This window comes from Alosa pseudoharengus, unplaced genomic scaffold (assembly GCF_046254945.1).
Source record: "Alosa pseudoharengus isolate Yale_2024_CS ecotype anadromous, Long Island Sound unplaced genomic scaffold, YU_APseudo_1.1 YU_APseudo_1.1_scf_16, whole genome shotgun sequence".
Lineage (NCBI taxonomy): Eukaryota > Metazoa > Chordata > Actinopteri > Clupeiformes > Clupeidae > Alosa > Alosa pseudoharengus.
Genome location: NW_027468630.1, coordinates 16,250,277 through 16,272,500, shown reverse-complemented (window position 1 = coordinate 16,272,500; position 22,224 = coordinate 16,250,277). Strand labels below are relative to the sequence as shown.

The window sequence follows — 22,224 nt, the reverse complement described above, 5'->3', positions numbered from 1 at the left end:
CAACTACATTGCAAAGGATCAAATTGTCCCTGGAGCAACTTGGGGTTAAGGGCCTTGCTCAAGGGCACAATGGTGGAAGCTGGGAATTGAACCCACAACTTTTCAGGCTACTGCACGCTACACTACCACCACCAATATATATTGGTGAATTGGGAATTGAACCCACAACTTTTCAGGCTACTGCACACTACACTACCACCACCAATATATATATATATATATATATATAATACAACTGGCTGGGGCACCTGCACCGTACGCCGGCGACCCGGGTTCGATTCCCACCCCGTGGTCCTTTCCGGATCCCACCCTGACTCTCTCTCCCACTCACTTCATGCCACTCTCCACTATCCTGACGCATTAACTCATTGAGTGCCAAAAATCGTTGAGTGCCAAAAACGTATAATATTACTAGTAATTTTTTTTTAAATTACGAAACTAGAGTCTCTAACACACCTTATATGTGATTTTGGGAACTCTGTGATGAATGGAAATGAAGTATATGACGATCGTGAAACTCATGAAAACGCACAATCTGGACATTTTGTCTGGACATTTTATCATAACTCGGTTGCCGCTTTGGGTCAAATCAGTGACGCATGCACGTCAGGTCAAAACCAGGCCATTTTCGTGGGTCTATCACTAGGTGGCAGTCTCGCCAGGTCTCGCTGATCACTTCCCGGAACGTTTACACAAGTAAGTAACAGCAGAGCCCGTCTACGGAGAGCCTCCCCACTCTCTATTAATCCCATACAAACCGAATTTGGCTGCAGTTCACCAGAGTTCACCTAGATGGCGATCGCGGGCGAGTCCAAAATACATGGGGTCCTATGGAGCTACATGGCTACATTTATTGTTTTCACCTATTTAACAACTGAAACCCTCAGATTTTATTTTATTTTTCGCAAAATGGATATGGATTATCAATCAAAAGTGAAATAATCCGGGAGTCATGTCGTTTCGTTTTCTTACAGGTTGGGTCGTTGTCAGGGTTGGGTAGTAACGGATTACATGTAATCTGGATTACGTAATCAGATTACAAAAATCAAGTAACTATAATCAGCCCAGATTACAATAAAAAAATTGTGTAATGAGATTACAGTTACATTGTTGGGGATTACCTGATTACATTTTATCATGCAAGCAATGCAACTTTTTGATGATAGCCTAGTTATCTTTTAATTCGACAAGCTTCGGGCTTGCCGGTTCGATCCCCGACCAGTAGAAAAAATGTGGGCGGGGTAAGTGGTTGAGCACTGCTCTCCCATGCCCACATCCACGGCTGAAGTGCCCTTGAGTAAGGCACCTAACCCCTCATTGATCCCCGAGCGCCGTTGTAGCAGACAGCTCACTGCTCCGGGTTGGTGTGTGCTTCACCTCACTGTGTGCTCATTGTGTGCTTCACCTCACTGTGTGTTCACTGTGCTTCACTAATTCGCGGACTGGGAGACCAAATTTCCCTCACGGGATCAAAAGAGTATCTATACTTACTTACTAACTTATTTACTATTGGGGCAGGTCTCTCGGCACACTGCCTGATCTTTTCCTCCTAATCTTAATGTAGCCTCTTGTTTTAGTGTTACCGTTTACTTTGAGAAAGTCACCAGGTCCCCCTGGTTGAAAAACATCCCAAAGAAATAATTTTCTCACCCCCACAATTGAAATGGACATGGTGGCATTCAATCTCAGGCCATGTCCTGGGTCAAAAAAATCCAGCGAAAGCTAAAATCATTATCCAGGTGTGCCCTTATAAAGGTTAAGCTGAGTTGTGCATGTTTGGAGAATAGTGATCCATGATCACATCCATGATGACTAAGTGATCAATTTTGGGATGGGGAAAATTTCAACCACCAAAATACCACCCCCAAAGTGGAGAATAGCTATAGAAATGTATTAGTTTTGGGTGTTTTTCAGACAATGGGACCTGGTGACCTCAAAGTAAATGGTAACACTAAAACAAGGGGCTACATTAAGATTTTTGGAAGAAAAGATCAGTTAATTCACACAGGAATGCTTTACTCAGAGCAAAGAGATTTCTTAGATGTAATGAAATAATAAACAGAAAAATAGAATGAGAATTCCTTCATCAATTCAGTGGTGGGGTCTTTTACTTAAGGGACATATTTATTGAAGTAATCTTAAAGTAATCCTAAAGTAATCAGATTACGTTACATGTTTTTGGTAATCCTGATTACGTTACTGATTACAAAAATTGCCATGTAATTTGTAGTCAGTAATGGATTACATTTCAAAGTAATCTGACCCAACCCTGGTCGTTGTTGCCCATAACACGCTAGCATTGATGCTATGCTATGCTATGATCATGCTAATGAATGATGTCATTGACACGTTTGAAAGGCTTTTTAGAACAATTAAGTGTCTTTAAAAAATATAATACTCAACCAAGTGTATTGTCTTTGCCTCCCCTTTCGAATATAATATTCAAATTACTTTAAAAAAATGTATATCCGGAGAAAAGTGGCTTTTGAGGGGTACAGCTCCATAGACCTCCATTCATTCTGGACTCGCCCGCGAGCGCCCCTAGATGCAGTACCACACCGGAAGAGTTCCGAGAGTGAAGGTTCTCCCCTTATTAGACATTCTCTGGTAACAGGCAACACTTCATATTTCATGAAAGACGTTATATCTCCATTTCTAGAAAAAAACAGCGATTTTGATGAAAACTAGCCACTGTTTAGCTTGGGATTTCTCAGGAACAGAGGCGTGTAGAAATACACGGTTTGCACCCACCGAGAGTTTAAAGTCTCACCTTTTAATCGAGCTATCATATGTGTTCATAGCTATAACATAGAATATGCTGTGGCTGTACAACAATCATCAACAATGGTCTAGATTGCTGGCACTCTAGGACAAAGCTCCCGAAAACAACTTGGCATTCAATGAGTTAAAGGCATAAAAGCCCAATATATATATACTATAATACAATATAACAACCTTCAGGAACCCATCATCTTTAATCAATGACTCCATTCCACCACTCACAAAAGTCTATCTCATCTTACTACATCCAGCATCTAAGCATATAGACCTTGGTCAGTGAATTAACTGCAGTAACCCAATGGCTAATACCACCCTCTAGTGTGGGCAACCAGAGAATAGACGGGCTCTGGGGCAACCAAGCAAATTCTGCTCATCCACCCAATAAAGATCGCTGCTTGCTGCACTGCCACCACGCGGCCAGTAGGGGTAATACAAACTCCAGGGAGCTGATACCAGATAACATTAAATGGTAAGCACATTTTCATCTTGGAGTGGATACAAGAGTTATTATCTGAATAGCACTCGGGTGACGAATTGTTCACCACAGGCCCTGAGATATCAGAGAGAGAATTTCAGTATACGTTGGCTGTGATATTGGATACATGCAGAGCCTAAGCTAAGGAAGGGAAAAATAGGACTACACTACTCAGACTATACTTAAAGCACTAATACTTCTCTAATTACCTTGAGTGTTTTGAGGAGGATGCATTACGCATTTTACTTTCAAATATTACGCTTTCAAATACATTTCTGTTCCTACACTCCTTGCCTCAAGGTGGCGATAGAACCGAAAATCAGTCAGCATTCACAACAGTGATTTTCCGAGAGGAAGACCTTCGTATGCAGCGCGAAACTGGACAAACTTTAGATATTAAAATCAGAGCTGAAATGGGTAAGTACTGATGAATTAAAACTATATTTTGCAATACTTCATCTTGCTATTTGTTTACACGTGCGTGTATTCCATATTTTTCTACAACGAAACGTAGCTGTATATAGCCTAATAAGCACCAAGATGGCCCCAGTCTTGGCGGTGGCCAGGCATTTTAGCTAGCAACACATCCCGAACATTTTCCTCATTCCTTTGTGAAATGCTCGGTTACAGATGACGAAACATTCCTAATCATACAGGTACTATGTAACAATTGAAAAAGGTTTGTAATTTATACACACCCCTCTAAAACAATAACTTGATTTCTCAAAGTCTTGAAGTATTTTAAGAGAAAAAAGTTAACTGAAACTCGCTCGCTAACTAGCCAGCTAGCCACCATTCCTCGCAAGTTGACTAACGTTAACGATAGCTGTCCTCGCTGCTTTTTTAACAGTCCTATTTATCTGATATATAGAGCTGAACATTACAAGAAAACAGGCAGCATGCCGCTAAACGCCCATGTTATGCGTTAATTCGAGACAAAACGGAAACGCCGTACATAGTATGGGATATGCAGACGGCCTGCGTCCTAGTTGCTTCCAATGTAACGTTATCCTAACAATAGTCCAGGAAGTTTGACAAGAAAGTGGTGTTTGATTGGTACCTTTTCTTTTTAATGTTCACATTTCTATGCATTACAGTGACGTTATATATCTATTAAACAGTTTTCTTTCTGTCGACTTTGTTTTTTCCTCAGAATTGGAGGTGATGGTAGACCACAGTGAGGTGTATCCTGCACAGGATACTGAGTTTAAGATCGTCGAAGTGTTTTCTATGGACAATTTACAATCAGGTGCTTCAAATACCGTGACCGAGGTCGTCATTGAGGAGGAATCAGACAGCGATACCCTTGTAGTTGATCATGACTTTGGGTTTGGGGCTCCACATACAGAATACCATGCTGATTCTGAGTTGCATTCAGCTGAACAACCAGGTGAGTGAATACAGTAATCATACAGTCAGGGGAATAAGTAACTGAGAGACAACTGATTGATGTTCATTTGAGTCGTTTTGTTATGTGTTCAGTGCAACCTGTGAATAAAAAAATCTTAACCAAAATAGAATATATTGAGTGTATAAAAGCAGTTTACATTAATACATTGTTTGTCTGTTGTTACAAACAGTTGTTTCTCTTGTCTTCTCTCCAGTTAAAAAGAGACGAAGGCAGCCACAGCAAAAGTTGTTCTGCCCCATCTGTGGAAAGATGTGCATGTCCATCTCAGGCCTAAAAGTGCACCAGAAAATGCACACAAGAGATTCATCGCTTGACTGCAACATCTGTAACATGACCTTCCCATCCCAGGCGGCTCAGAGCGCCCACATGGCCATGCACAACCCAGAGAAGACCCACCATTGCCCCTGCTGTCCCTTGCGCTTTGCCTCGGATAGGGCTCTGCAGGGCCACTTCCGAGTCCACCACAAGGGCTCTGAGATGATGATGCCTCGGAAGAAGCAGGGTAAGCAACGGAAACCTCAGTTGCCACCGAGTCCACAGCGCACTCCGTCGCCACCTAGTGGGCATTTTAGTCAGTTGCCACCCATGGAGCATTTCAGTCAGTCGCCACCCAGAAGTGTTAAACGGCAGAGCAAAAAGAAACACAAGACACCGTCGCCAGCGCAGCTTCTGCTGCCTGAGTTGCCTGAGCCACAGATCGTCAAAGCACAGAAGACGGAGAGCCGCAAAGGCAAGCAGGGGACGGGATACAGGAATAGGGAGAAAATCAAGATGGCAAAACTGAACCGAAAGGCCTTCCTGCAAGCTAGTCCTATACAGCAGGCCTCATACTTGCAACAAGTAATCGAGGAGAGCAGAAAGCCTGTTCCTGCCCAGAAGGCCGGCGGTGCCGACCGGAACGGGACGTACCGATGCAATATCTGCAAGAAGATTTTCCGGGAGCTCCACTTCCTGGAGAAGCACATTGTCGTCCACATGGCGGTGCGGCTGCACAAGTGTAGTATGTGCAGCGAGTCGTTTGACTCGGCGCGGGCACTGAACGCCCACGAGAGCGAAGTGCATGACCAAGGGCAGTATGTCTGCAGCATCTGCGGCAAGAACTTGCACAAGCTGGGCTCGCTACTCAACCACCAGCTTCTTCACGAGAAGAAGGGCGCCAAGACAAAGGCCAGGTCGAAGAAATCAGCTTAGGTCACAGGGGCCACTGACATCAAGGAGCATGAGTTTTTAAAAGAGATGTGAACATTGAGACATTCGAATGGGGGGGGGGTGGGATTGGGCAGATCGTTTCTCAGAGAATCGTTTGCTTTATGCTTTTCAGACCACTGTTGTTCTGCACAAACACATGGTTTCACGTACCCTCCCAATTAAACCAAATTATCAGGTTAAACATTATCCTATCCAGCATGTAAATATTAGTGAGATGGTAGTTTAGCTAGGCTAGATCTCATATATGAATTCAGAGGGCAATACACGGCTGAAAGTTAATCATTCTAAAACCACAGCACTCTGATCATGTTTACAACCCTTTCATTTTCTAGATACAAGGACTTTCTTTATGTTGGCTGGTGTTAACATATGAACAAAACACAAAGTTTAGGACTCACTTCACAGAGCAACAAAATGAGTCCACTTTGAAAGTCAGACAAAAACAAGGCTTCCAAACTAACATTAAAATTGCATATTCCAACCTTATGCTGAGCCTGCATGAGATTTTACTCAGTAGGCAATTGTGTTTTTCCTTTCCTAGTTCAGGGATCAATTAGTGAATAGACACTAATGAAATTATGGTATTTATTCACATATACCTTATTCCTGTTCTGCCCCTGTATGTATTTTGTAGCCTATCCATATTTTTTGTTTTTCCAAAAATTAAGAAAAGAAAAAAAAATGTGACCCAGATCCTGATTGATTGCAGGCTCTGCCCATGGTAACGACCATCTTAGTCCTTTCCTGTGTCTGACCAAATAGTTTCAGAAGGGCAAGCTGTCCTGTCGTGTCAGGCACAACAGAAAGAAGAGACGTTACTGTCTGATTATGACCAACAAACAAATCTCTTTCAAGACTTTTAGAGATAGCTTGACTAAACTATCTTCCCTTGAGTATTATGTCTACTGATATGTAATTGGACGTATGTTCAACATGTTTATCCTTGTTTAGTTATTGAGATCTGATTGACTACAAATGATAAAAAACAAAAAATGCAGCCACATTTAAGATAATATTTTCATATCCTGTATTAGGAATCAAACCATTGTGTTGTGCATTCCTGTAACAGTGTTAAATGTTTGGTCTTCTATGTACTGTGCATTTTTTGTTTCACTTCTAATTCCATAAAACTAACATCCTTGTAAACTTAATAGGTTTTTGTTTATTTTTCAACAATAAAATACAAATACAACATACAAGCATGGTACACAAAGTGTTTGTTGTTTTGTAAAACAACTGGTTTTATGAAACTGACCATGATGCAAACAGAATAAAGGAAGTGGTGTAAGTTACTGCAGGATGTGACATGTTGGTTGTTGGGGAGGAGGCCTAGGTGAAAACGTGGAGCCTGCCACTGGCGTTCCCCCCAAGCAGGGCTCCCTGGCTCGGGTGAAGGGCTGTGATTGAGCAAACTGTCATCAGACAGTCTGGGCTCTCGAACGCATGTGCCAGCTGTCCGCTCTCGTGGAACACCTTGACTCTGCGCGGCCGCTCCAGGCTGCCCACCACAAAACAGTCCTCCTGCTTCGGGTCCCACACAGCCTGCAGCTTGGACAGCCAGCGACCCGTGTGTGTGTTGTGCCTGTCGCCAACACAAATACAGACATTATACGAAGTAACATTATTATATATATATATATATATATATATAATAATGTTAAGACACATACACACCATGTTTGTGGCCAATACAGATGTAGTTCTCTCACATACACTACCGGTCAAAAAACATTCCATTATAGAATACTAACTGAGATCAGTTGCATTGTTTTTTTAATCAGGGCAGCAGTTTTCAGATTACATTATGTGCTTACATAATTGGAAAATGGTTCTCCAATGTTTTCTCAGTTAGCCTTTTAAAATGATATCAGATTACTAAACAGAATGGGCCTTTGGAACATTGGATGAATGGTTGCTGATAATGGGCAATGTAGATATTGCATTAAAGATCAGCCATTTCTTTCTACAACAGTCAAGAACCCTTTTGCAATTATGTAAGCACATAATGTAATCTGAAAACTGCTGCCCTAATTTAACAAAAAAACAATGTAATTGATCTCAGCTGGTATTTTGTCTATAATGGAGTGGAATGAATATTTCTAAGTGACCCCAAACTTTTGACTGTTAGTGTACAGTCTTCCAACATACACATATATTAATTGAGACTAATATGCTAACAAACATACAACTGAGCTTATGCCGTTAAATTATTGTTATATTCAGAATACATTTATTTATTTCAGAAATCCAAACAAAGAACACCAGAGTCCCTATGTGCATATAGTGTCTGTAGGTTTAGCAGAGACTTGAGTGTCTCCAGATGCCTAAAATCACTCACTTAATGGTGGTCATCAGAGGAGCTGAGGAGACCAGCTGGGACGTGTCGAACACCCTGGGAGTCAACAGGAAGAAATTAGTGACGTACAAGTAACAGGACAGTCTATGGGGGTTGGCAAATGAGGAACCACTGAAAATATAAGGAAAAGTCATCTATGACCATGTAAATAGGTTTGTTGAGTTTAATATAATCATTTTGAAAGTATGACCATCAAAACTGACAGCAAAGTGTTACTGGGCTCTATTGCTGTTGCATGTGTTTTGTCTTGATATCACAGCAATGTAACATGGGGATATTCTAGAAAGCGGATTTTCATGTAGCACAAATGAGCAGGAATATTTTTAATAGTATTCTGATGACATGGGGAAACCACCAGTTTCACACAAGTCTGCAACTGTGTTGTTTTCTTCTGAAAAAGTGGGCATTGTGCAGCTCATAGGTAGACATTAAAACCTCTAAAAATACTTAATCACTATAGCATCTCACAACAGCCGAAGACAGAAAGGAAGATTAAACAGACAGACACACGCACACCACCTGAACTTGTTGAAAGCAGCTGATGAGAGAAATAATCATACAAACACTCACCTGAGTTTGTCGTCCATACAGGTAGTGAGTACTCGGTTTCCAGTGTCTGGGGAGAAGTAGGCATAGGACACACTGCGGGAATGCCCATTCAGAGCCGACACAGGCTTGCTGGACCGCTTGTTTAGGTTCCGCACATCATAGATGTGAGCCCCACTGTAAACACACAACAATACACTATAACCAAATCACTACAATGTCACACCAAAAGAACACAGGTACTACTAGTTCATATTCTAGTTGAATCTGTTCCATGTTGTTTCTTTAAATATTGGAGTGAGTCTTCAGAACTCAATCAACACTCGTCCGCTACACAAATGAAAGGGTATAATCCTATTCATATGTAATGCCAAGAGTGACTATGTACAATGTAGTGCATATATATGACTGAACTGAATGTTTTGTCATAGAAAACCAAAAGGCTAAGAAAACACTTAAGTACAAATAATAGGCACTGTAATGAATTCAGTTAAGGTCACCTGCTATCAGTGACTACAAAATACTGCCTCTGCATAGGGTGGACATGAACACTGCGCAAAGTCTTTGGGTCCAGAGTGTGGAGAGATTCATGGGATATCCTGTGAAAACACATGTGTGCAGACAAACACAACGGGTCTTAATCTACTAATGTGGGAGAGAAGACCAATTTGAGGTGTAAACGCCAAAGTAAACTCATACCCTGGGGTCCGTGTGTCGACGATGGCAACATCTCCTCCTGCGTCTCCAATGAGCAGAGTAGTGCAGTCATGTGACAGGAAGTCAAAGCCCTTCAGCCCTTCATCAGAGCGGTAGACCTAAAGCCAGAGGAAATAAGAAAAGTGGGTCATCTAAACAATAATCACTTTTTCTAATATCAATCCATAGCATGACATTTGAAAATCAAATGAAAAGAATTTTATCAAAAGATAATTATAAGTGTTAACCCTTTCACAAAATACTTTCACTGTCATCTCCCTGATTCAATTGCATGCCATTCAATTTCAAACTATCTAAGCAGCTCAAACCTCTTCAAACACAGCTCGTTCTATGTCTCCTGCCCGTGCTGCGCCATCGTAACTAGTGGTGATCAGGGTCGAAGGTTGTGACCTGGAGAAGGTCATACAGGTGATCGGCCTAGTGTGAGGTTCGAACAGCAGAACTCCATTGTCTCCCCAACTGGCGTCCTTGAAAGAGAAAGTCAGACAAATAAAAACAAACAAAGTCCTGTTAACATACTTTCAAGTAGCACTGCGTGTGTGTATCTATGTGTGTATTTCAGGACATATGTGTGTATAGATGCCTGTGCACAAGGAGTATGTCTGTCTATGTATTTCAGGGTGGCCTTTAAGCGTTGCTCTGGTTACATGTGCGTGTCCCTCACCAGGTTCCAGATGCCCACTCGGCCCCACTTGTCCCCAGCGGCCATGAGCAGACTGCTGGCACACGGGTGGAACGCGGCAGAGAAGATGCGTTCCTTTACAACCTTCACCACTCGATCCTCATTTATACGCATCCTCTGCAGGCTTTCCTTGTACCTAACGCACACACACAGACACACACACACAAAAATGAAATAAATGATTGCCTGGTATCATCTAATGATGTTGGCATGATCCCCATGTGGTTACTGGGCTTTAACACCACAGTTATGTAAATATTTTGTCCCGACTTAATTTTTAGTTATTATGTAAACCTACATCTTCAGGTCCACAGTCTTCTTCCTTTCATACTTCACAGGCTCCTAAGAAAACAGGATTGAATCAGGAATCAAATCTACTCAAAACAATAATCTGCATGTCCCAATGAAACAGTTATTAACAGACCCAAGCATAACACCAAATATAAACGATACAATGAAACTGTGTAACAGATCAGGCAACACACCTCAGTCCACAGATGGAGAAGACTCTCAGGCAGTGGACTGTCCTCCTCCAAATTCACTGGACACATTGGGACAGGCCCCTTCAGACTACGCACCACCTACAGAAATAAATATGAACATATCAACATGTGGATATGCATTTATGTGTGTTTATGATACATTTTCATGTGAGCATGATTATACGTATGATCTCACACCCAGAAGTAGTCGGCTGTCATTCAACTCTCACCTCCTCTTTCAGCTCAGGGGGGAGATTCACCAGGTCCGTTGATTCTGCATCTTTGTTCTGTAGACGCAATGATTTCCTTGCAGGAAGGACCTCTTTCATAACCTTTTCCCTGCAAAGGAAAAATATGACCATGAGATGATTGCAGTTTTTTTTTCTAATCCTCGTTGGACATGGACATTCTGCAAAGCTATATCTTAACCTTGAACAGTTTAACTTAAAGCTGATGTCTTGTTAGCCCATGTTCAAACCATGACTAACACATATTATCCAACACTATGCTCCATCATGTCACATGCAGTCACAGTCTTCACCAACAAAACAACATGGTTTACATTATACAGTTCTTTCATTCACTTTTTCGACAGACACTTTCATTCTAAGTGAAATTACACTACAGCAATACAAGTACTGTATAAATCATTATCTATTGTTAGGCATTTGACTGAAAATATATATTGCTGAGCACTGACTGACTTGACTCACTGGTCACATATACTACAGTCATACCAGTATGCCCACTCTTTTGAGGGAGATATAGGAACATCTTACTTCTTTAGGCCTAACTGAGAAGGCTTCTTTGGTTTCAGCATCTCAGCTACCTGTGCAGGAGAGAGGTTAGTCATTTAATGTAGCCCATGACAAACTGCCAGTTTTGTTTACGTTCTAATGGGGAATATGACATCTAGGCTAAAGAGTTATGAGGCAAATATGTATTAAATGCATTACATTTCTAAATGAACGGTAGAGACTTTCATATGATTGAAAGTGTCATGCTTACCTGTGGTAGGTTCAGGGATGAAAGGAAGGCTTGGTTCTGTCGAATGGTCTCAAGCCTTTCCAACTCATACTCCGATAGACCCTGGAAAGAATTCAACATCAACAAGGGGTCATTAAATGAGACACCATACCATAAAGACACATTCTCTGCAAGTAAGATTACATAACTTAGTTATGTGTATGATAGTGTCACTTACGATCTGCTCGGTTTCTTTAGGATCACTGACGGAATCTTTACGCTCATCTCTCTGTAACACAGAATTACATGTTTTCACAAGTACAGGCACACGAATTTGTTACGCCTTTACACAGCGCTATTGTACACACAACTCTACCTACCGTTCTTTTGGTACCGCGCTTTGGATTTGTAGCAATGTCGTTGTATCTGAGACGTTTTGGGTTCAGTATGGTTCGAGCTGACCGCCGTACAATTTCGGAGGTTCCATCAGGTTGTGTTCGGTCAGGATCCTGAGGGGTCACCTCCTACAGCGAGAGAGGAGATTTTAGGAATTTCATGGCAGGAAGTTTATCAGCATCTGTGTATTAAAGCGACGAATTCAAATGCCACAAACAAATTAGCTAAAACATTGCAGTCGACGACGCCATCAACTAATTCATAGCCTAACGTTAACGACCGTTACTAATGCTAGCCTACAGTACATGTTAACTCAGAGAATTAGATCACATCACAACCATACCTGCATTAAGTGCATTTTCACAAAACAGTCGAATTTGTCTTCGGCAGAGGTGTCGTTGTTCATAGTTTAATATAAGCTGTCCTGTAGTTCGGGGAAGTCAAGCTTTCTTCAACTCGTGGAACTACGCAGTGACAACAACATTCCTTCAATGCCTCGTGAAAACTCTCCCGCCTCAGAGTTGTTTGGTAATGGGCCCCTCCCATTGAGTTGCGCAATACATAGAAAAACGCTGATTGGTTGGTTCAATCAGTGAATGAAGTTCTGCCTCTGTGTGTCTGTCTAGCTTTCGTGTGAGGAAAATAGTTCATGCATTATTATGACCGCTGCGCAGCGAAGGTTTAGTCAGATTTTTTTCCTTTTTTTTTTTTCTTTTTCGCATGTCCAAATTTCCGTCAAGGATTCCCGGGACACTGAAAGACCGCGGTAGACGAAACTTGGTGGGCATGTAAATATATAGCATGGAACCATCGTTTTTCGTTTTGATCTGTAGCCCCCCCGCTGGACTGCACCACCCGAAAGGAGGGTAGGGCAGACACAGTTTTCTGTGAATATCTCGAGAACCGTAAGGTTTAGAAGGACCATTTTTTTTGTATGTTGATCTCAAGGGGCCATGTCAACCCATTCCACTCATTTCATGTATAGCGCCACCTAGTTAAACACAAAAAAGTAAAAATGAGGTGTTGTAATCGCAGGTATCTGTGACTTAACATAGTCAAAACTGCACGAAATTGGAAGTGTAGGATCATTATGACACCCTCTGAATGCACGCCAAGTTTCGTGGAATTCCGTTCATGGGGGGCCACACAATAAATTAATTTATGTTACTATACACCAACTGGCCTGTAGGTGGCCGGAGACAGTTTTCTGTGAATATCTCGAGAACCGTAGGGCCTAGGAGGTCCACCTTTCTTTTGTATGTTGGTCTTAAGGGGGCATGTCAACCCATCCCATTACCACTTATTTCATGTATAGCGCCACCTAGGTAAAAATGGAAAAGCAAAAAATTAGGTGTTTTCATCACAATATCTCTGGCTGACATGGTCAAAACTGCACGAAATTGAAAGTGTAGGATCATTATGACACCCTCCGAATGCATGCCAAGTTTTGTGAACTTTCGTTCATGGGGGGCCTTACAATAAAATAATTTATGTGTACATTTAGTGACCGTACACCAACAAGGATTCCCAGGACACTGAAAGACCGGGGTACACGAAACTTGGTGGGCATGTAACCCCACATGGATAGCATGGAACCATCGTTTTTCGTTTTGATCTGTAGCCCCCCCGCTGTACTGGACCCCCCGAAACGAGGGTAGGGCAGACACAGTTTTCTGTGAATATCTTGAGAACCGTAGGGCCTAGGATGACCAATTCTTTCCGTATGTTTGCCTCCAGGGGTCATGTTAACCCATTCCATGTGCACACATGTGCATAAACAGATACACACGCACACACATACATTCACAGTAATCATATGTATGACACATACTCACACAGTAGACATATGTACGCATGCATGCACATGCACAAACACACATACGCAGGCAAACACACAAGCACGCACACACACACACACACACACACACATAAACATAAACGTGTACACGCACACATGCACACAATTCAAGAATTTCTCAGAATTATGAACAGGCAAGAAGGGGTATGGGGTTGTATAAAATGAATTTTACATGTGAAATCTATGAACTAATCATGTTTTGGTACTTGTTGTCTAGCAGATACCAGTGAGAATTGAGTGTGGCTAATGCAATTTAGTGAGACAGTTAGAATCATATAGGCCTTTCAGCGTGATTTATTTTTGTGGAAAAAATGTGCTGGACTGGGCGGCAGTCATATTTTGTACCGCTCTGCGGTACATCTAGTTATCTATAGTTTTTACCCTTATTGCGATCATTGTTTTGCTATTATCCACCATATTGATGTGTTATTCACTTGCAGTTCTGTTGTTTTGGGTGGTATCCGTAGATCCTGATAGGACTTGTTAAAAGGCTGGGCCTAGTCTCACTAGTAGGCACTAGTCTCTGGATCAGAGACCTGAAACACTTGTGGAAATAAAACGTTTTGCTCCTATGTCTGTCAACTAGATAATTGTCTAGACTATACCTAAACTGAAAAAGTGAAACTTTTCATCAACATAATTATAGGCCTTAATTGCCTACATCCTGTTATGTTATTGTGTTAATATTCTTGTTATTAGATCATGTGGACGTATAGCTAATGATGACTATCATAAACTGTCCAATCCTGTCTTGCATTATCTAGGAAGGATAAACCCCATAACCCCCATAACTGACTGGCCTACTTTGTGTTCCTTTAATATGTTTTGTAGGCTTATTTACCTAGTACAGCACTGCACTGTTCACCATTATCTGAAACAAAACATGAATAGGAATAGACATTGACCTTTAGACAGTCTAGTCCCAACAGGTACATGTCTGTCAGGTTTGAATTGTGATATTAAACATAAAGAACACTGCATATAGCCATACATCTCACAATGCCTTTGATTTTTAGACTAAGCAAATAGTCAAATGTCAAGACATGGTCACTCACAGCACATTGATGCCCCCTTGATTGCTGAAGCCTTTTTTTAAACAAAATAAAAAATAATTCTGTGGTTTGCTTAACCTGCATCTTACAGAAGCGACTTCCTGCTTGTGAAAAGAAGTGATAGGCATGCAGTGTTTGACCACTTCCTGTTTGATGTCTGGATGTGTGATGCTTAATTGGGGGTTGGGGGGTAGGGGGTGTCCGGTTTACAATGAGGCCTTCATTGTATCTTCAAAAATCTATGATGGGTCATGGGAGCTTTATAAATCACACTTTTTTCTTTGATCTGACTTTAATCAAAATCTCAATTCCTCTTAGAAACTAAGATTCAATAATGGCCTCTGGAAAATGGATGTAACTGTTATGTAGGCCTATATTCAACCGGTTGCATTCAAGGCAATTGTGGTGTTGAGGACTGCTTGTTTTTTCCGCAAACTGAAAAGACCCCAATAGATGCCTCAGCCCTGCTTGTGGTGAAGAAACAGGCCAGCTACCCCGGAACCAGCAACAGCCTCCTCGATCAAGACAAGATGGTAATCTACAACGTTTTTCCGATGATGCCACTGATCAAAGTCTTCAGCCTTTTATTATTAGGTAAGAGGTCTCAGTAGGTGTAGAAATGGTCATCTGTTGATTTTTGTTGTAAAAGCACTCAATATTCAAAGTCAAAGATGCTTATTTGTTGTAGTCAAATGGTCGTATACGGACAAGACCTTGCTGACAATGGTCTTTCCTACAACATGGCGTACATTTTTTCAAGAGAAAAAGAAAGCATTTTTATTAAATGGTATGACATTTTGATGAACAAATATTTTTTGTCTTCATTAGTTCCTCTTTGAGGCATTTGATTTATATGACATAAAGCCTAAATGTTTTTAATAATTTGGTTAAATCTAGAAGTAAATCATTCCACTGCACAAAATGTTGCCTTAATCATTCATTACAGTTGTGTGTTTTTTATGTTTCTGAATGTGAATCCCTTTCCATGCCGATTATTTGTATATCTACGTATGTGTTTCTGTAATGTCGCAGTGGAATTGATTGATGATTAATAAGTCCACAAATAATACCTGTGATTGATCAGACTGACTTCTTGATGTTCTCTGGTTTGTCTTTAATTCTAGTCACAGGAATGGACACTAAAGTCCACCAATCTCCTTCCACTCTTAAACTCACAGAGGGAGAGTCTGCACAGATCCAGTGCTGTTTGGATCTCAGTGAATCACCCATTGAAAAAATGACTTGGAGTTGGTGGCGAAATGGGCAGAAAATCGATGGCCAGGCAGTCAAAGAAACCTGTCCTATCCTGATCATTGAAAGTGTCCAGACAAAGGATTCTGGCTTGTATGTCTGTATTGTGTACTTTGAGATACCTATACTGCGCAAAGAGAATGGAACTGGAACACAGCTGATTGTCACTCCTTTGAAAAGGGAAGATAAACATGGAGAATCCTCTGACAAATATGGTGAGAGATTAAAAAAACATGCATTACATTTCTTTCAACTCTCTTGGATTGTCCAAAGGTACAATAATGTTTTTTTCTTATGGACTGCCTTGTTTTTGTTGATTTGTTGATGTCAACCAGTAAAGTCACCTAAAGTCTGTCGACAAACTTTGTTATTTAACAGATGGAGAGCACGGAGCTAATGATGCTGCTACTGGTGAAAGCGGGGCTGCCGTGTCAGAAATTGTCCAAGAGGATGTAATCGTTATTGTCCTGCGGTGCCTGCCTTTTGTCACATTGCTGATGGTCTCATGTTACCTGAGCAGAGATGGGAAGAAAGGGAAATCTAAAGGTATAACCCATTACATCTTAATGTCATAATCTTTTGTGTAGATTTAGGAACAAGTGGTCTTGAATGTTAAACATAATCTATGAGCTTGCATGTATGTTGCCATGTCTGCCATGTGTAATGATGAACATAGAAAGAGGTAGATAGATAGATAGATACTTTATTGATCCCCAGGGGAAAGAGTAAGTCCAAGGGCTGCTTGTAAATAACAGTATGGGAGTTTACAATTGACTCTTTAGATTATCTTTATAAAACATGACCATTGTTGTGATTATCATTATAAGTCACACATTGATTCTCTATGACAGATGAAAGGGATACAGAAAATAGTGTGTGAGCTTGCCTGTGTCTTAGTCCAACAGGTAAAACGCACTCCCACTCACGTCCAGGAGGAGGCAGCAGAGGAGAGTGTGGGAAAGCAGGATGAAGGTGAGGCTGATGAAGGAGAAGAAAACAGGATGGAGAGAGGGATCTGCCAAGAGGAAGAGGATACAGGGGCTGAAAAGGAGGAAGAGGAGAGAGGGACTAAAATAGAAGAAGAGGAGACAGGGGCTGCAATTGAGGAAAAGGAGAGAAGGGCTGAAAAAGAGGAAGGGGCTGCAATTGAGGAAGAGGAGGCAGAGGCTGAAAAAGAGAAAGAGGACACACAAGCTGAAAAAGAGAAAGAGGAGAGAAGGTCTAAAATAGAGGAAGAGGATACAAGGAATGAAAAAGAGAAAGAGGAGGCAAGGGCTAAAATAGAAGAGGCAACAGGGGCTGAAATAGAAGATCAGGAGAGAGGGGCTGAAAAGGAGGACGAGGAGAGAGGCGCTGAATGAGAGCAATGTGTGGAGGGAGGGAATGGAGTGGATCAGAGAGGAGAGGATGGCTTGGATGTGACGGGGCTAAGTTGTCCCAGCAGTGCAGTCCAACACAACGCAGGTCACGCGGGAGGAAGTCTGCTCCCCCGCTGTGACTGAAATACTGCCACTGGAAGAGCACGATGGGCAGCAGCATCAGGATGTAGAAACCTTGTGAGGATTAGGCTCCTTTAGAACAGCTTTGTTCCAGGTCATATGCTTTCATTAATATGTATTTCACCACACTGCACTGTCGAGACATAATTAACATGTGTGTATATACTTGTTAAATGTTTTACCTAATATATTATGAAGACTAAGGTAATTTAAGGCCTAATTTTAGGTTTGTTAATTCATTGAAGTCATTAAAGCCTAATCTGGACTGAGTAATCACCTGACTCCTGTTTGCATTATTTTATCTAAGCCAGCCCTCAAGTCTATTTAAACATAATAGATATAGTATATTGTGAATTTAAAAAAAACTTTTGGTTATTCATAGGATATGTTTGTGCATTTGTGTATGAGGGAAATGTTTGATGGAAAATTAACCTCTTAAACTACCTTTACCACCAGTGTCTCTCATGATTGTCCACAATGATTCCACCTTGAAAGACGTACGTAAAGATGTATTCAAAGACTCAATCTAATTTCTTCCACCACACATGTTAAAAACCACAGGCTTTATTAGCAGCAATACACGAATCTGGTGTTTTAGATACATAGATGGCCAAAGTTGCTAGACAAGTTTTTCATGACCATCTGGATGTTCTACAAACACAGTAATTCTTTCTTTATTCCTTGTTCCCCATTAATTCTTATTTTGTAGATTGCTGGCCATAAAATTGAAGTTAATCAAAACTTTTCAACTGGCAAAACTGATAATAATAAACCCTCCAACATCAAAAGGCTACACTGTAAAACCGAACAGTACAAGTAAAACAATGTTTTTGATTTGTAAACACTCAAAAATGAAAAAAAGTTAATAGTACTCTAATCGTCTGTGTTACTTGAACAAATTTGAACTTTTAAGTTGACAGCACTCATCCGCTTTAAGTCATTTGAAAAAATAGAAAGCGTGGGAAACTTCCCCACGCAAATTGTAGCAAATTTGTAGGCGGATCTTCTGCCATACGTGGACCTTGTGTACAGCACCAACTAGCCAACGCCGAGTGACAAGCGACGCCGGCAACGGTCGACCACCAGATGACAAGAGACGAGAACAAGAGCGGTGAAAATAGACACGAGAGAGGAGACGACGAGAAGAGAGAAAACCCGCAATTAAACGTAAGTGGAAAAGTGAGGTGCTGACCCTAAAGCACGTCCTTTATCATATTGTTTAAAAACCCGAATGTTTGAAAATATTGTCTTAGGCTACATGACGTAACTTTATCCAGTTAGAACTAGCTAGCACTAGCAGCTAAGAATTTGGCTGCTGTATGCCAGCACTTGCTGGATCAGCCAGCGATCTAACTCAATTTGCCAATGTGAGTACTAAAAATATGAACTTAATATGAATATGAAATTAAATCCCGTTAGCACTATTTAACACAATAGCTTGGAAGTGCAAGCTTTGTGGTGCACTGCTTGATAACAGGGCACAGGTCCTGCAACATTATAGTTTACAGCATGTTAGCAATGTTTCCTCCATTAACGTTAGTCCACTGTCATGTTACTGACTGTCTGCACATTTAAAGGGAAATTCCGGTTTTTAGCACTTTAAGGCCCTTTTCTGGTTTGTTTTGGATGAACCAGAGTGGTGGACACGACATTTTGACGATTGGTCCTGTCTCGACTTTTCTGACTCGTTTTGAATCGCCTTTTCACTTCTCAGGGTGGCTGGCAATGGGCATACTGTAGTAGGCTATACTCAAACATGTCCTAAAACAACCCTTAACGTTCGTTTTCAAAACTGTGCAACTCACCGAGTGGTTAGTGGAGTTCGTTGACTATTAAAAGCAAATATATCGGCGCAATGTATGATTCGTATTTGAACCTGAAGCATAGACAGTGGCGCAGCATGCAATGAGTCTTCCAACAGAAATCAATGGGATTTTACAAAATGCCAAATAAAAGACGACAGAAACTGTATTTCGCTAAGCTACTTGTTTTGGAACATCAACGAACACCACTAACCACTCGGTGAGTTGCACAGTTTTGAAAACGAACGTTAAGGGTTGTTTTAGGACATGTTTGAGTAGCCTACTACAGTATGCCCATTGCCAGCCACCCTGAGAAGTGAAAAGGCGATTCAAAACGAGTCAGAAAAGTCGAGACAGGACCAATCGTCAAAATGTCGGGGTCCACCACTCTAGTTCATCCAAAACAAACCAGAAAAGGGCCTTAAAGTGCTAAAAACCGGAATTTTCCTTTAAGTCAGTAGCCTAAATTCATTTGACACGGTCACACACAGTTCATGCTCAGTCAGAATGTGTATTATTCGCATGTCAGCTGTGTAGGTGAAAACAACCATTTAATGTGCAAACTGTTCTCGGCCATTTAAGGATGCATTTAAAGTGGCATTTAAAGCGACATCATGAGATGGTGGATTGTCCTAATAGAGATTGTCAGTATGTTCAAATGTGTATTCGTCCTTCAATTCACAGATTCAGAAGTTGATGCAAACAACATTGGCATTGAGAAGGAAGGAGATCATATCAGACGTCCTTCCCCGCAGACATAGCCTATTGGTTCGGTGGTGGCCTGCAATCATGTTGGAATCCCAGGTAAGCATTTCTTTTGTACAAATACTTGGAATAGATTCATTTCATGTGTGGTTCTGACCAAATGTGTTTTAAATCTTTACACTTACCCCCCTATTTTGAGTTTTTGCTCGAAATTGCACACCGCCTACTAACAATGGCCCTGTTTCCACATACTTTGACTTATATTCAAGTGCTTGACCCCCTTTGAAAGCAGAGGTCTTGTAGATTACAACTCCTCCATGGACTTAAGATAAAAAGAATGCTTTGGTTTTAGAAGCTGTACTATCAAAGAAAAGTAATCCTACTGAATTGCATTTTGTAGTTATTAACTGGCTTGACTCCATGTTTTCTCATGCAGGGATCCTCAGATGTAAATATCCGACGTGCTGTAGCGCTCCGTGGCCTTCCTTTCTACCTCCATGAGGATGATGCCACTTTTCTAAAGACATGGGATGTAAGTAAGTATGTTTTCTATTGACATGACAGTTAAAGCGTAACTGTGGCATTAAGCGACCCATGGCCTGTTGTTTCGAGGTCAACGCATGCTATTAGAATGAAAAACAATGAGAAAATTGAGTACAACATAAAGCAAATACTGGTCCAGCAGCTTAAATGGGTGGTTCAGGATTTTGGACATAGGACCTAATTTCCAAGTTAGCAAGTGTGATATTTCTCAGTGGAGACCGTTTTTAACACGTTTCATCCAGTCCTCGTCTATTCAGGCGTTATATTTATTTGCCTCGGTGTACTATGGAGTGGGTAAGACTGTTTTTAGTGGCAGGCTTACACATACTGTTGACTCGCGCCAGCCTAGCACCTGCGAACTCTGCAACTAGAAGGACTGGATGAAACGTGTTGAAAACGGTCTCCAACTTGTGTTTTTATCTTGGATCTTGGCACAAGGGATTATAACACCTAATCCTGTGTATTAATGTAATATCACACTTGGTAACTTGGAAATGAGGTCCTATGTCCAAAATCCTGAACCACCCCTTTAAACTAACCTAACAAGGCATTTGAACTGAACTGAAACTAAAGCCAAATTCCCTGGTAGGTTATCAATAGCTGCTGGGCCACGTCTACTCAGTCTATGTTGCACCAATTTTTTTAATTCTTTTAATTTTATTCTTACGAACAGCCATGACCTCGAACAACAGGGCTATGTGTCGATTAACGCTGGAGTTACATTTCAAGCTTTTGTTTTTCTGTTTGTTTTCCAAGAAACTCCAGGGAAGTTACTATTATTAGTATTATTTCAAGTAATTATTTCAATAATGCAACTGCCCTGGAAAAGTTTGAAGATAAAATGTTAAACTTAATATGACATGGTATCACTTGACATGTAATGCCAATTAGATATTCAATCAACACACAATTGTTCTTTGTTCATTTCTTCAGGTCTCTCAATCGGAGTTCCCAGATATTGAGGACCTTACTGTTGAACTCATTCTGATCAGCACGAACAGTGCAAATACATCCCTCTGCCCAAAGAAGACTCCTGTTGTTTTGGATTGAAATGATTGTTGAATTTCCTAGCATTGGTCAGGCATTTGTCATAAAGTATCTATCTATCTATCTATCTATCTATCGATCTATCTATCTAGTCTTTATGCCCTTGATCTAAACTGTGTTTATTTGAATTTAGCCTCCACTACAGCCCTGTTCTGAACTCCAACCTGTATTTGTTTCCATGGTTTACATGAAAATAAAAGATTAAGAAGAATTTCACTGGCCTTTGTCAACCTTTTTAATAATTTTCTTTCAAGTCCTTAGTTGAAACTAATCAAAATGGACAAGTTTGTTCAACTTTCTGGAAATTAAAACTTTTAAGTTTTAAATTTAATTTAAAGAATTGGTTGAAGCAAAATGAAATATTTCAGGCTGACATCAATAAATCCAATTAAGCTATCTAAGCTTAATTTGATTAATTACCGTGAACTCATGTAGTTGATGTTTCT

The 22,224-nt window shown here is 40.9% G+C and overlaps 3 protein-coding genes and 1 long non-coding RNA gene across 7 annotated transcripts; 3 read left to right on the top strand and 1 right to left on the bottom strand.

Moving 5' to 3' along the window:
- Positions 1–3,589: 3,589 nt before the first annotated feature.
- Positions 3,590–7,111, top strand: LOC143125603 (uncharacterized). Its single transcript, XM_076287223.1, has 3 exons — positions 3,590–3,673; positions 4,410–4,646; positions 4,861–7,111. Exons 1-3 carry the CDS (start codon positions 3,622–3,624, stop codon positions 5,856–5,858), a joined length of 1,287 nt encoding a protein of 428 aa, XP_076143338.1. The 5' UTR covers positions 3,590–3,621; the 3' UTR covers positions 5,859–7,111.
- A 7-nt stretch (positions 7,112–7,118) lies between these two features.
- wdr76 (WD repeat domain 76) lies at positions 7,119–12,529 on the bottom strand. The gene is made up of 15 exons (XM_076287222.1): positions 12,365–12,529; positions 12,006–12,149; positions 11,864–11,914; positions 11,668–11,748; positions 11,439–11,488; positions 10,890–10,998; positions 10,663–10,758; positions 10,476–10,519; positions 10,160–10,313; positions 9,804–9,962; positions 9,478–9,593; positions 9,279–9,377; positions 8,803–8,955; positions 8,215–8,268; positions 7,119–7,458 (listed from the first exon to the last, which is right to left on the bottom strand). The coding sequence occupies exons 1-15, from the start codon at positions 12,425–12,427 to the stop codon at positions 7,206–7,208; spliced, it is 1,626 nt and encodes a 541-aa protein (XP_076143337.1). The 5' UTR covers positions 12,428–12,529; the 3' UTR covers positions 7,119–7,205.
- A 2,902-nt stretch (positions 12,530–15,431) lies between these two features.
- On the top strand, positions 15,432–17,882 carry LOC143126218 (uncharacterized). Its single transcript, XM_076288129.1, has 4 exons — positions 15,432–15,525; positions 16,056–16,397; positions 16,561–16,728; positions 17,080–17,882. Exons 1-4 carry the CDS (start codon positions 15,462–15,464, stop codon positions 17,541–17,543), a joined length of 1,038 nt encoding a protein of 345 aa, XP_076144244.1. The 5' UTR covers positions 15,432–15,461; the 3' UTR covers positions 17,544–17,882.
- A 593-nt stretch (positions 17,883–18,475) lies between these two features.
- Positions 18,476–21,994, top strand: LOC143125600 (uncharacterized). 4 transcript variants are annotated; one of them, XR_012987298.1, is made up of 4 exons: positions 18,476–18,848; positions 20,168–20,287; positions 20,625–20,720; positions 21,665–21,994. It is a non-coding gene; the product is annotated as an uncharacterized LOC143125600 (long non-coding RNA). The 4 variants fall into 4 exon arrangements; XR_012987295.1 differs by having other exon boundaries at positions 20,625–20,724; XR_012987296.1 differs by lacking the exon at positions 18,476–18,848 and adding an exon at positions 19,433–19,703 and having other exon boundaries at positions 20,625–20,724.
- Positions 21,995–22,224: the final 230 nt, after the last annotated feature.

Bases quoted from the DNA above. Each gene is read 5' to 3' on its own strand.
- LOC143125603 (XM_076287223.1), top strand. From the start codon at position 3,622: ATGCAGCGCGAAACTGGACAAACTTTAGATATTAAAATCAGAGCTGAA. The intron at 3,674-4,409 runs GTAAGTACTGAT...TTTTTTCCTCAG, and splicing joins TAAAATCAGAGCTGAAATGG to AATTGGAGGTGATGGTAGAC. The intron at 4,647-4,860 runs GTGAGTGAATAC...TCTTCTCTCCAG, and splicing joins GCATTCAGCTGAACAACCAG to TTAAAAAGAGACGAAGGCAG.
- wdr76 (XM_076287222.1), bottom strand. From the start codon at position 12,427: ATGAACAACGACACCTCTGCCGAAGACAAATTCGACTGTTTTGTGAAA. The intron at 10,520-10,662 runs GTGTGTTGCCTG...CTGTTTTCTTAG, and splicing joins TTCTCCATCTGTGGACTGAG to GAGCCTGTGAAGTATGAAAG. The intron at 10,314-10,475 runs GTAGGTTTACAT...TGTGTGCGTTAG, and splicing joins AAGACTGTGGACCTGAAGAT to GTACAAGGAAAGCCTGCAGA.
- LOC143126218 (XM_076288129.1), top strand. From the start codon at position 15,462: ATGGTAATCTACAACGTTTTTCCGATGATGCCACTGATCAAAGTCTTC. The intron at 16,398-16,560 runs GTGAGAGATTAA...GTTATTTAACAG, and splicing joins AGAATCCTCTGACAAATATG to ATGGAGAGCACGGAGCTAAT. The intron at 16,729-17,079 runs GTATAACCCATT...CCTGTGTCTTAG, and splicing joins GAAGAAAGGGAAATCTAAAG to TCCAACAGGTAAAACGCACT.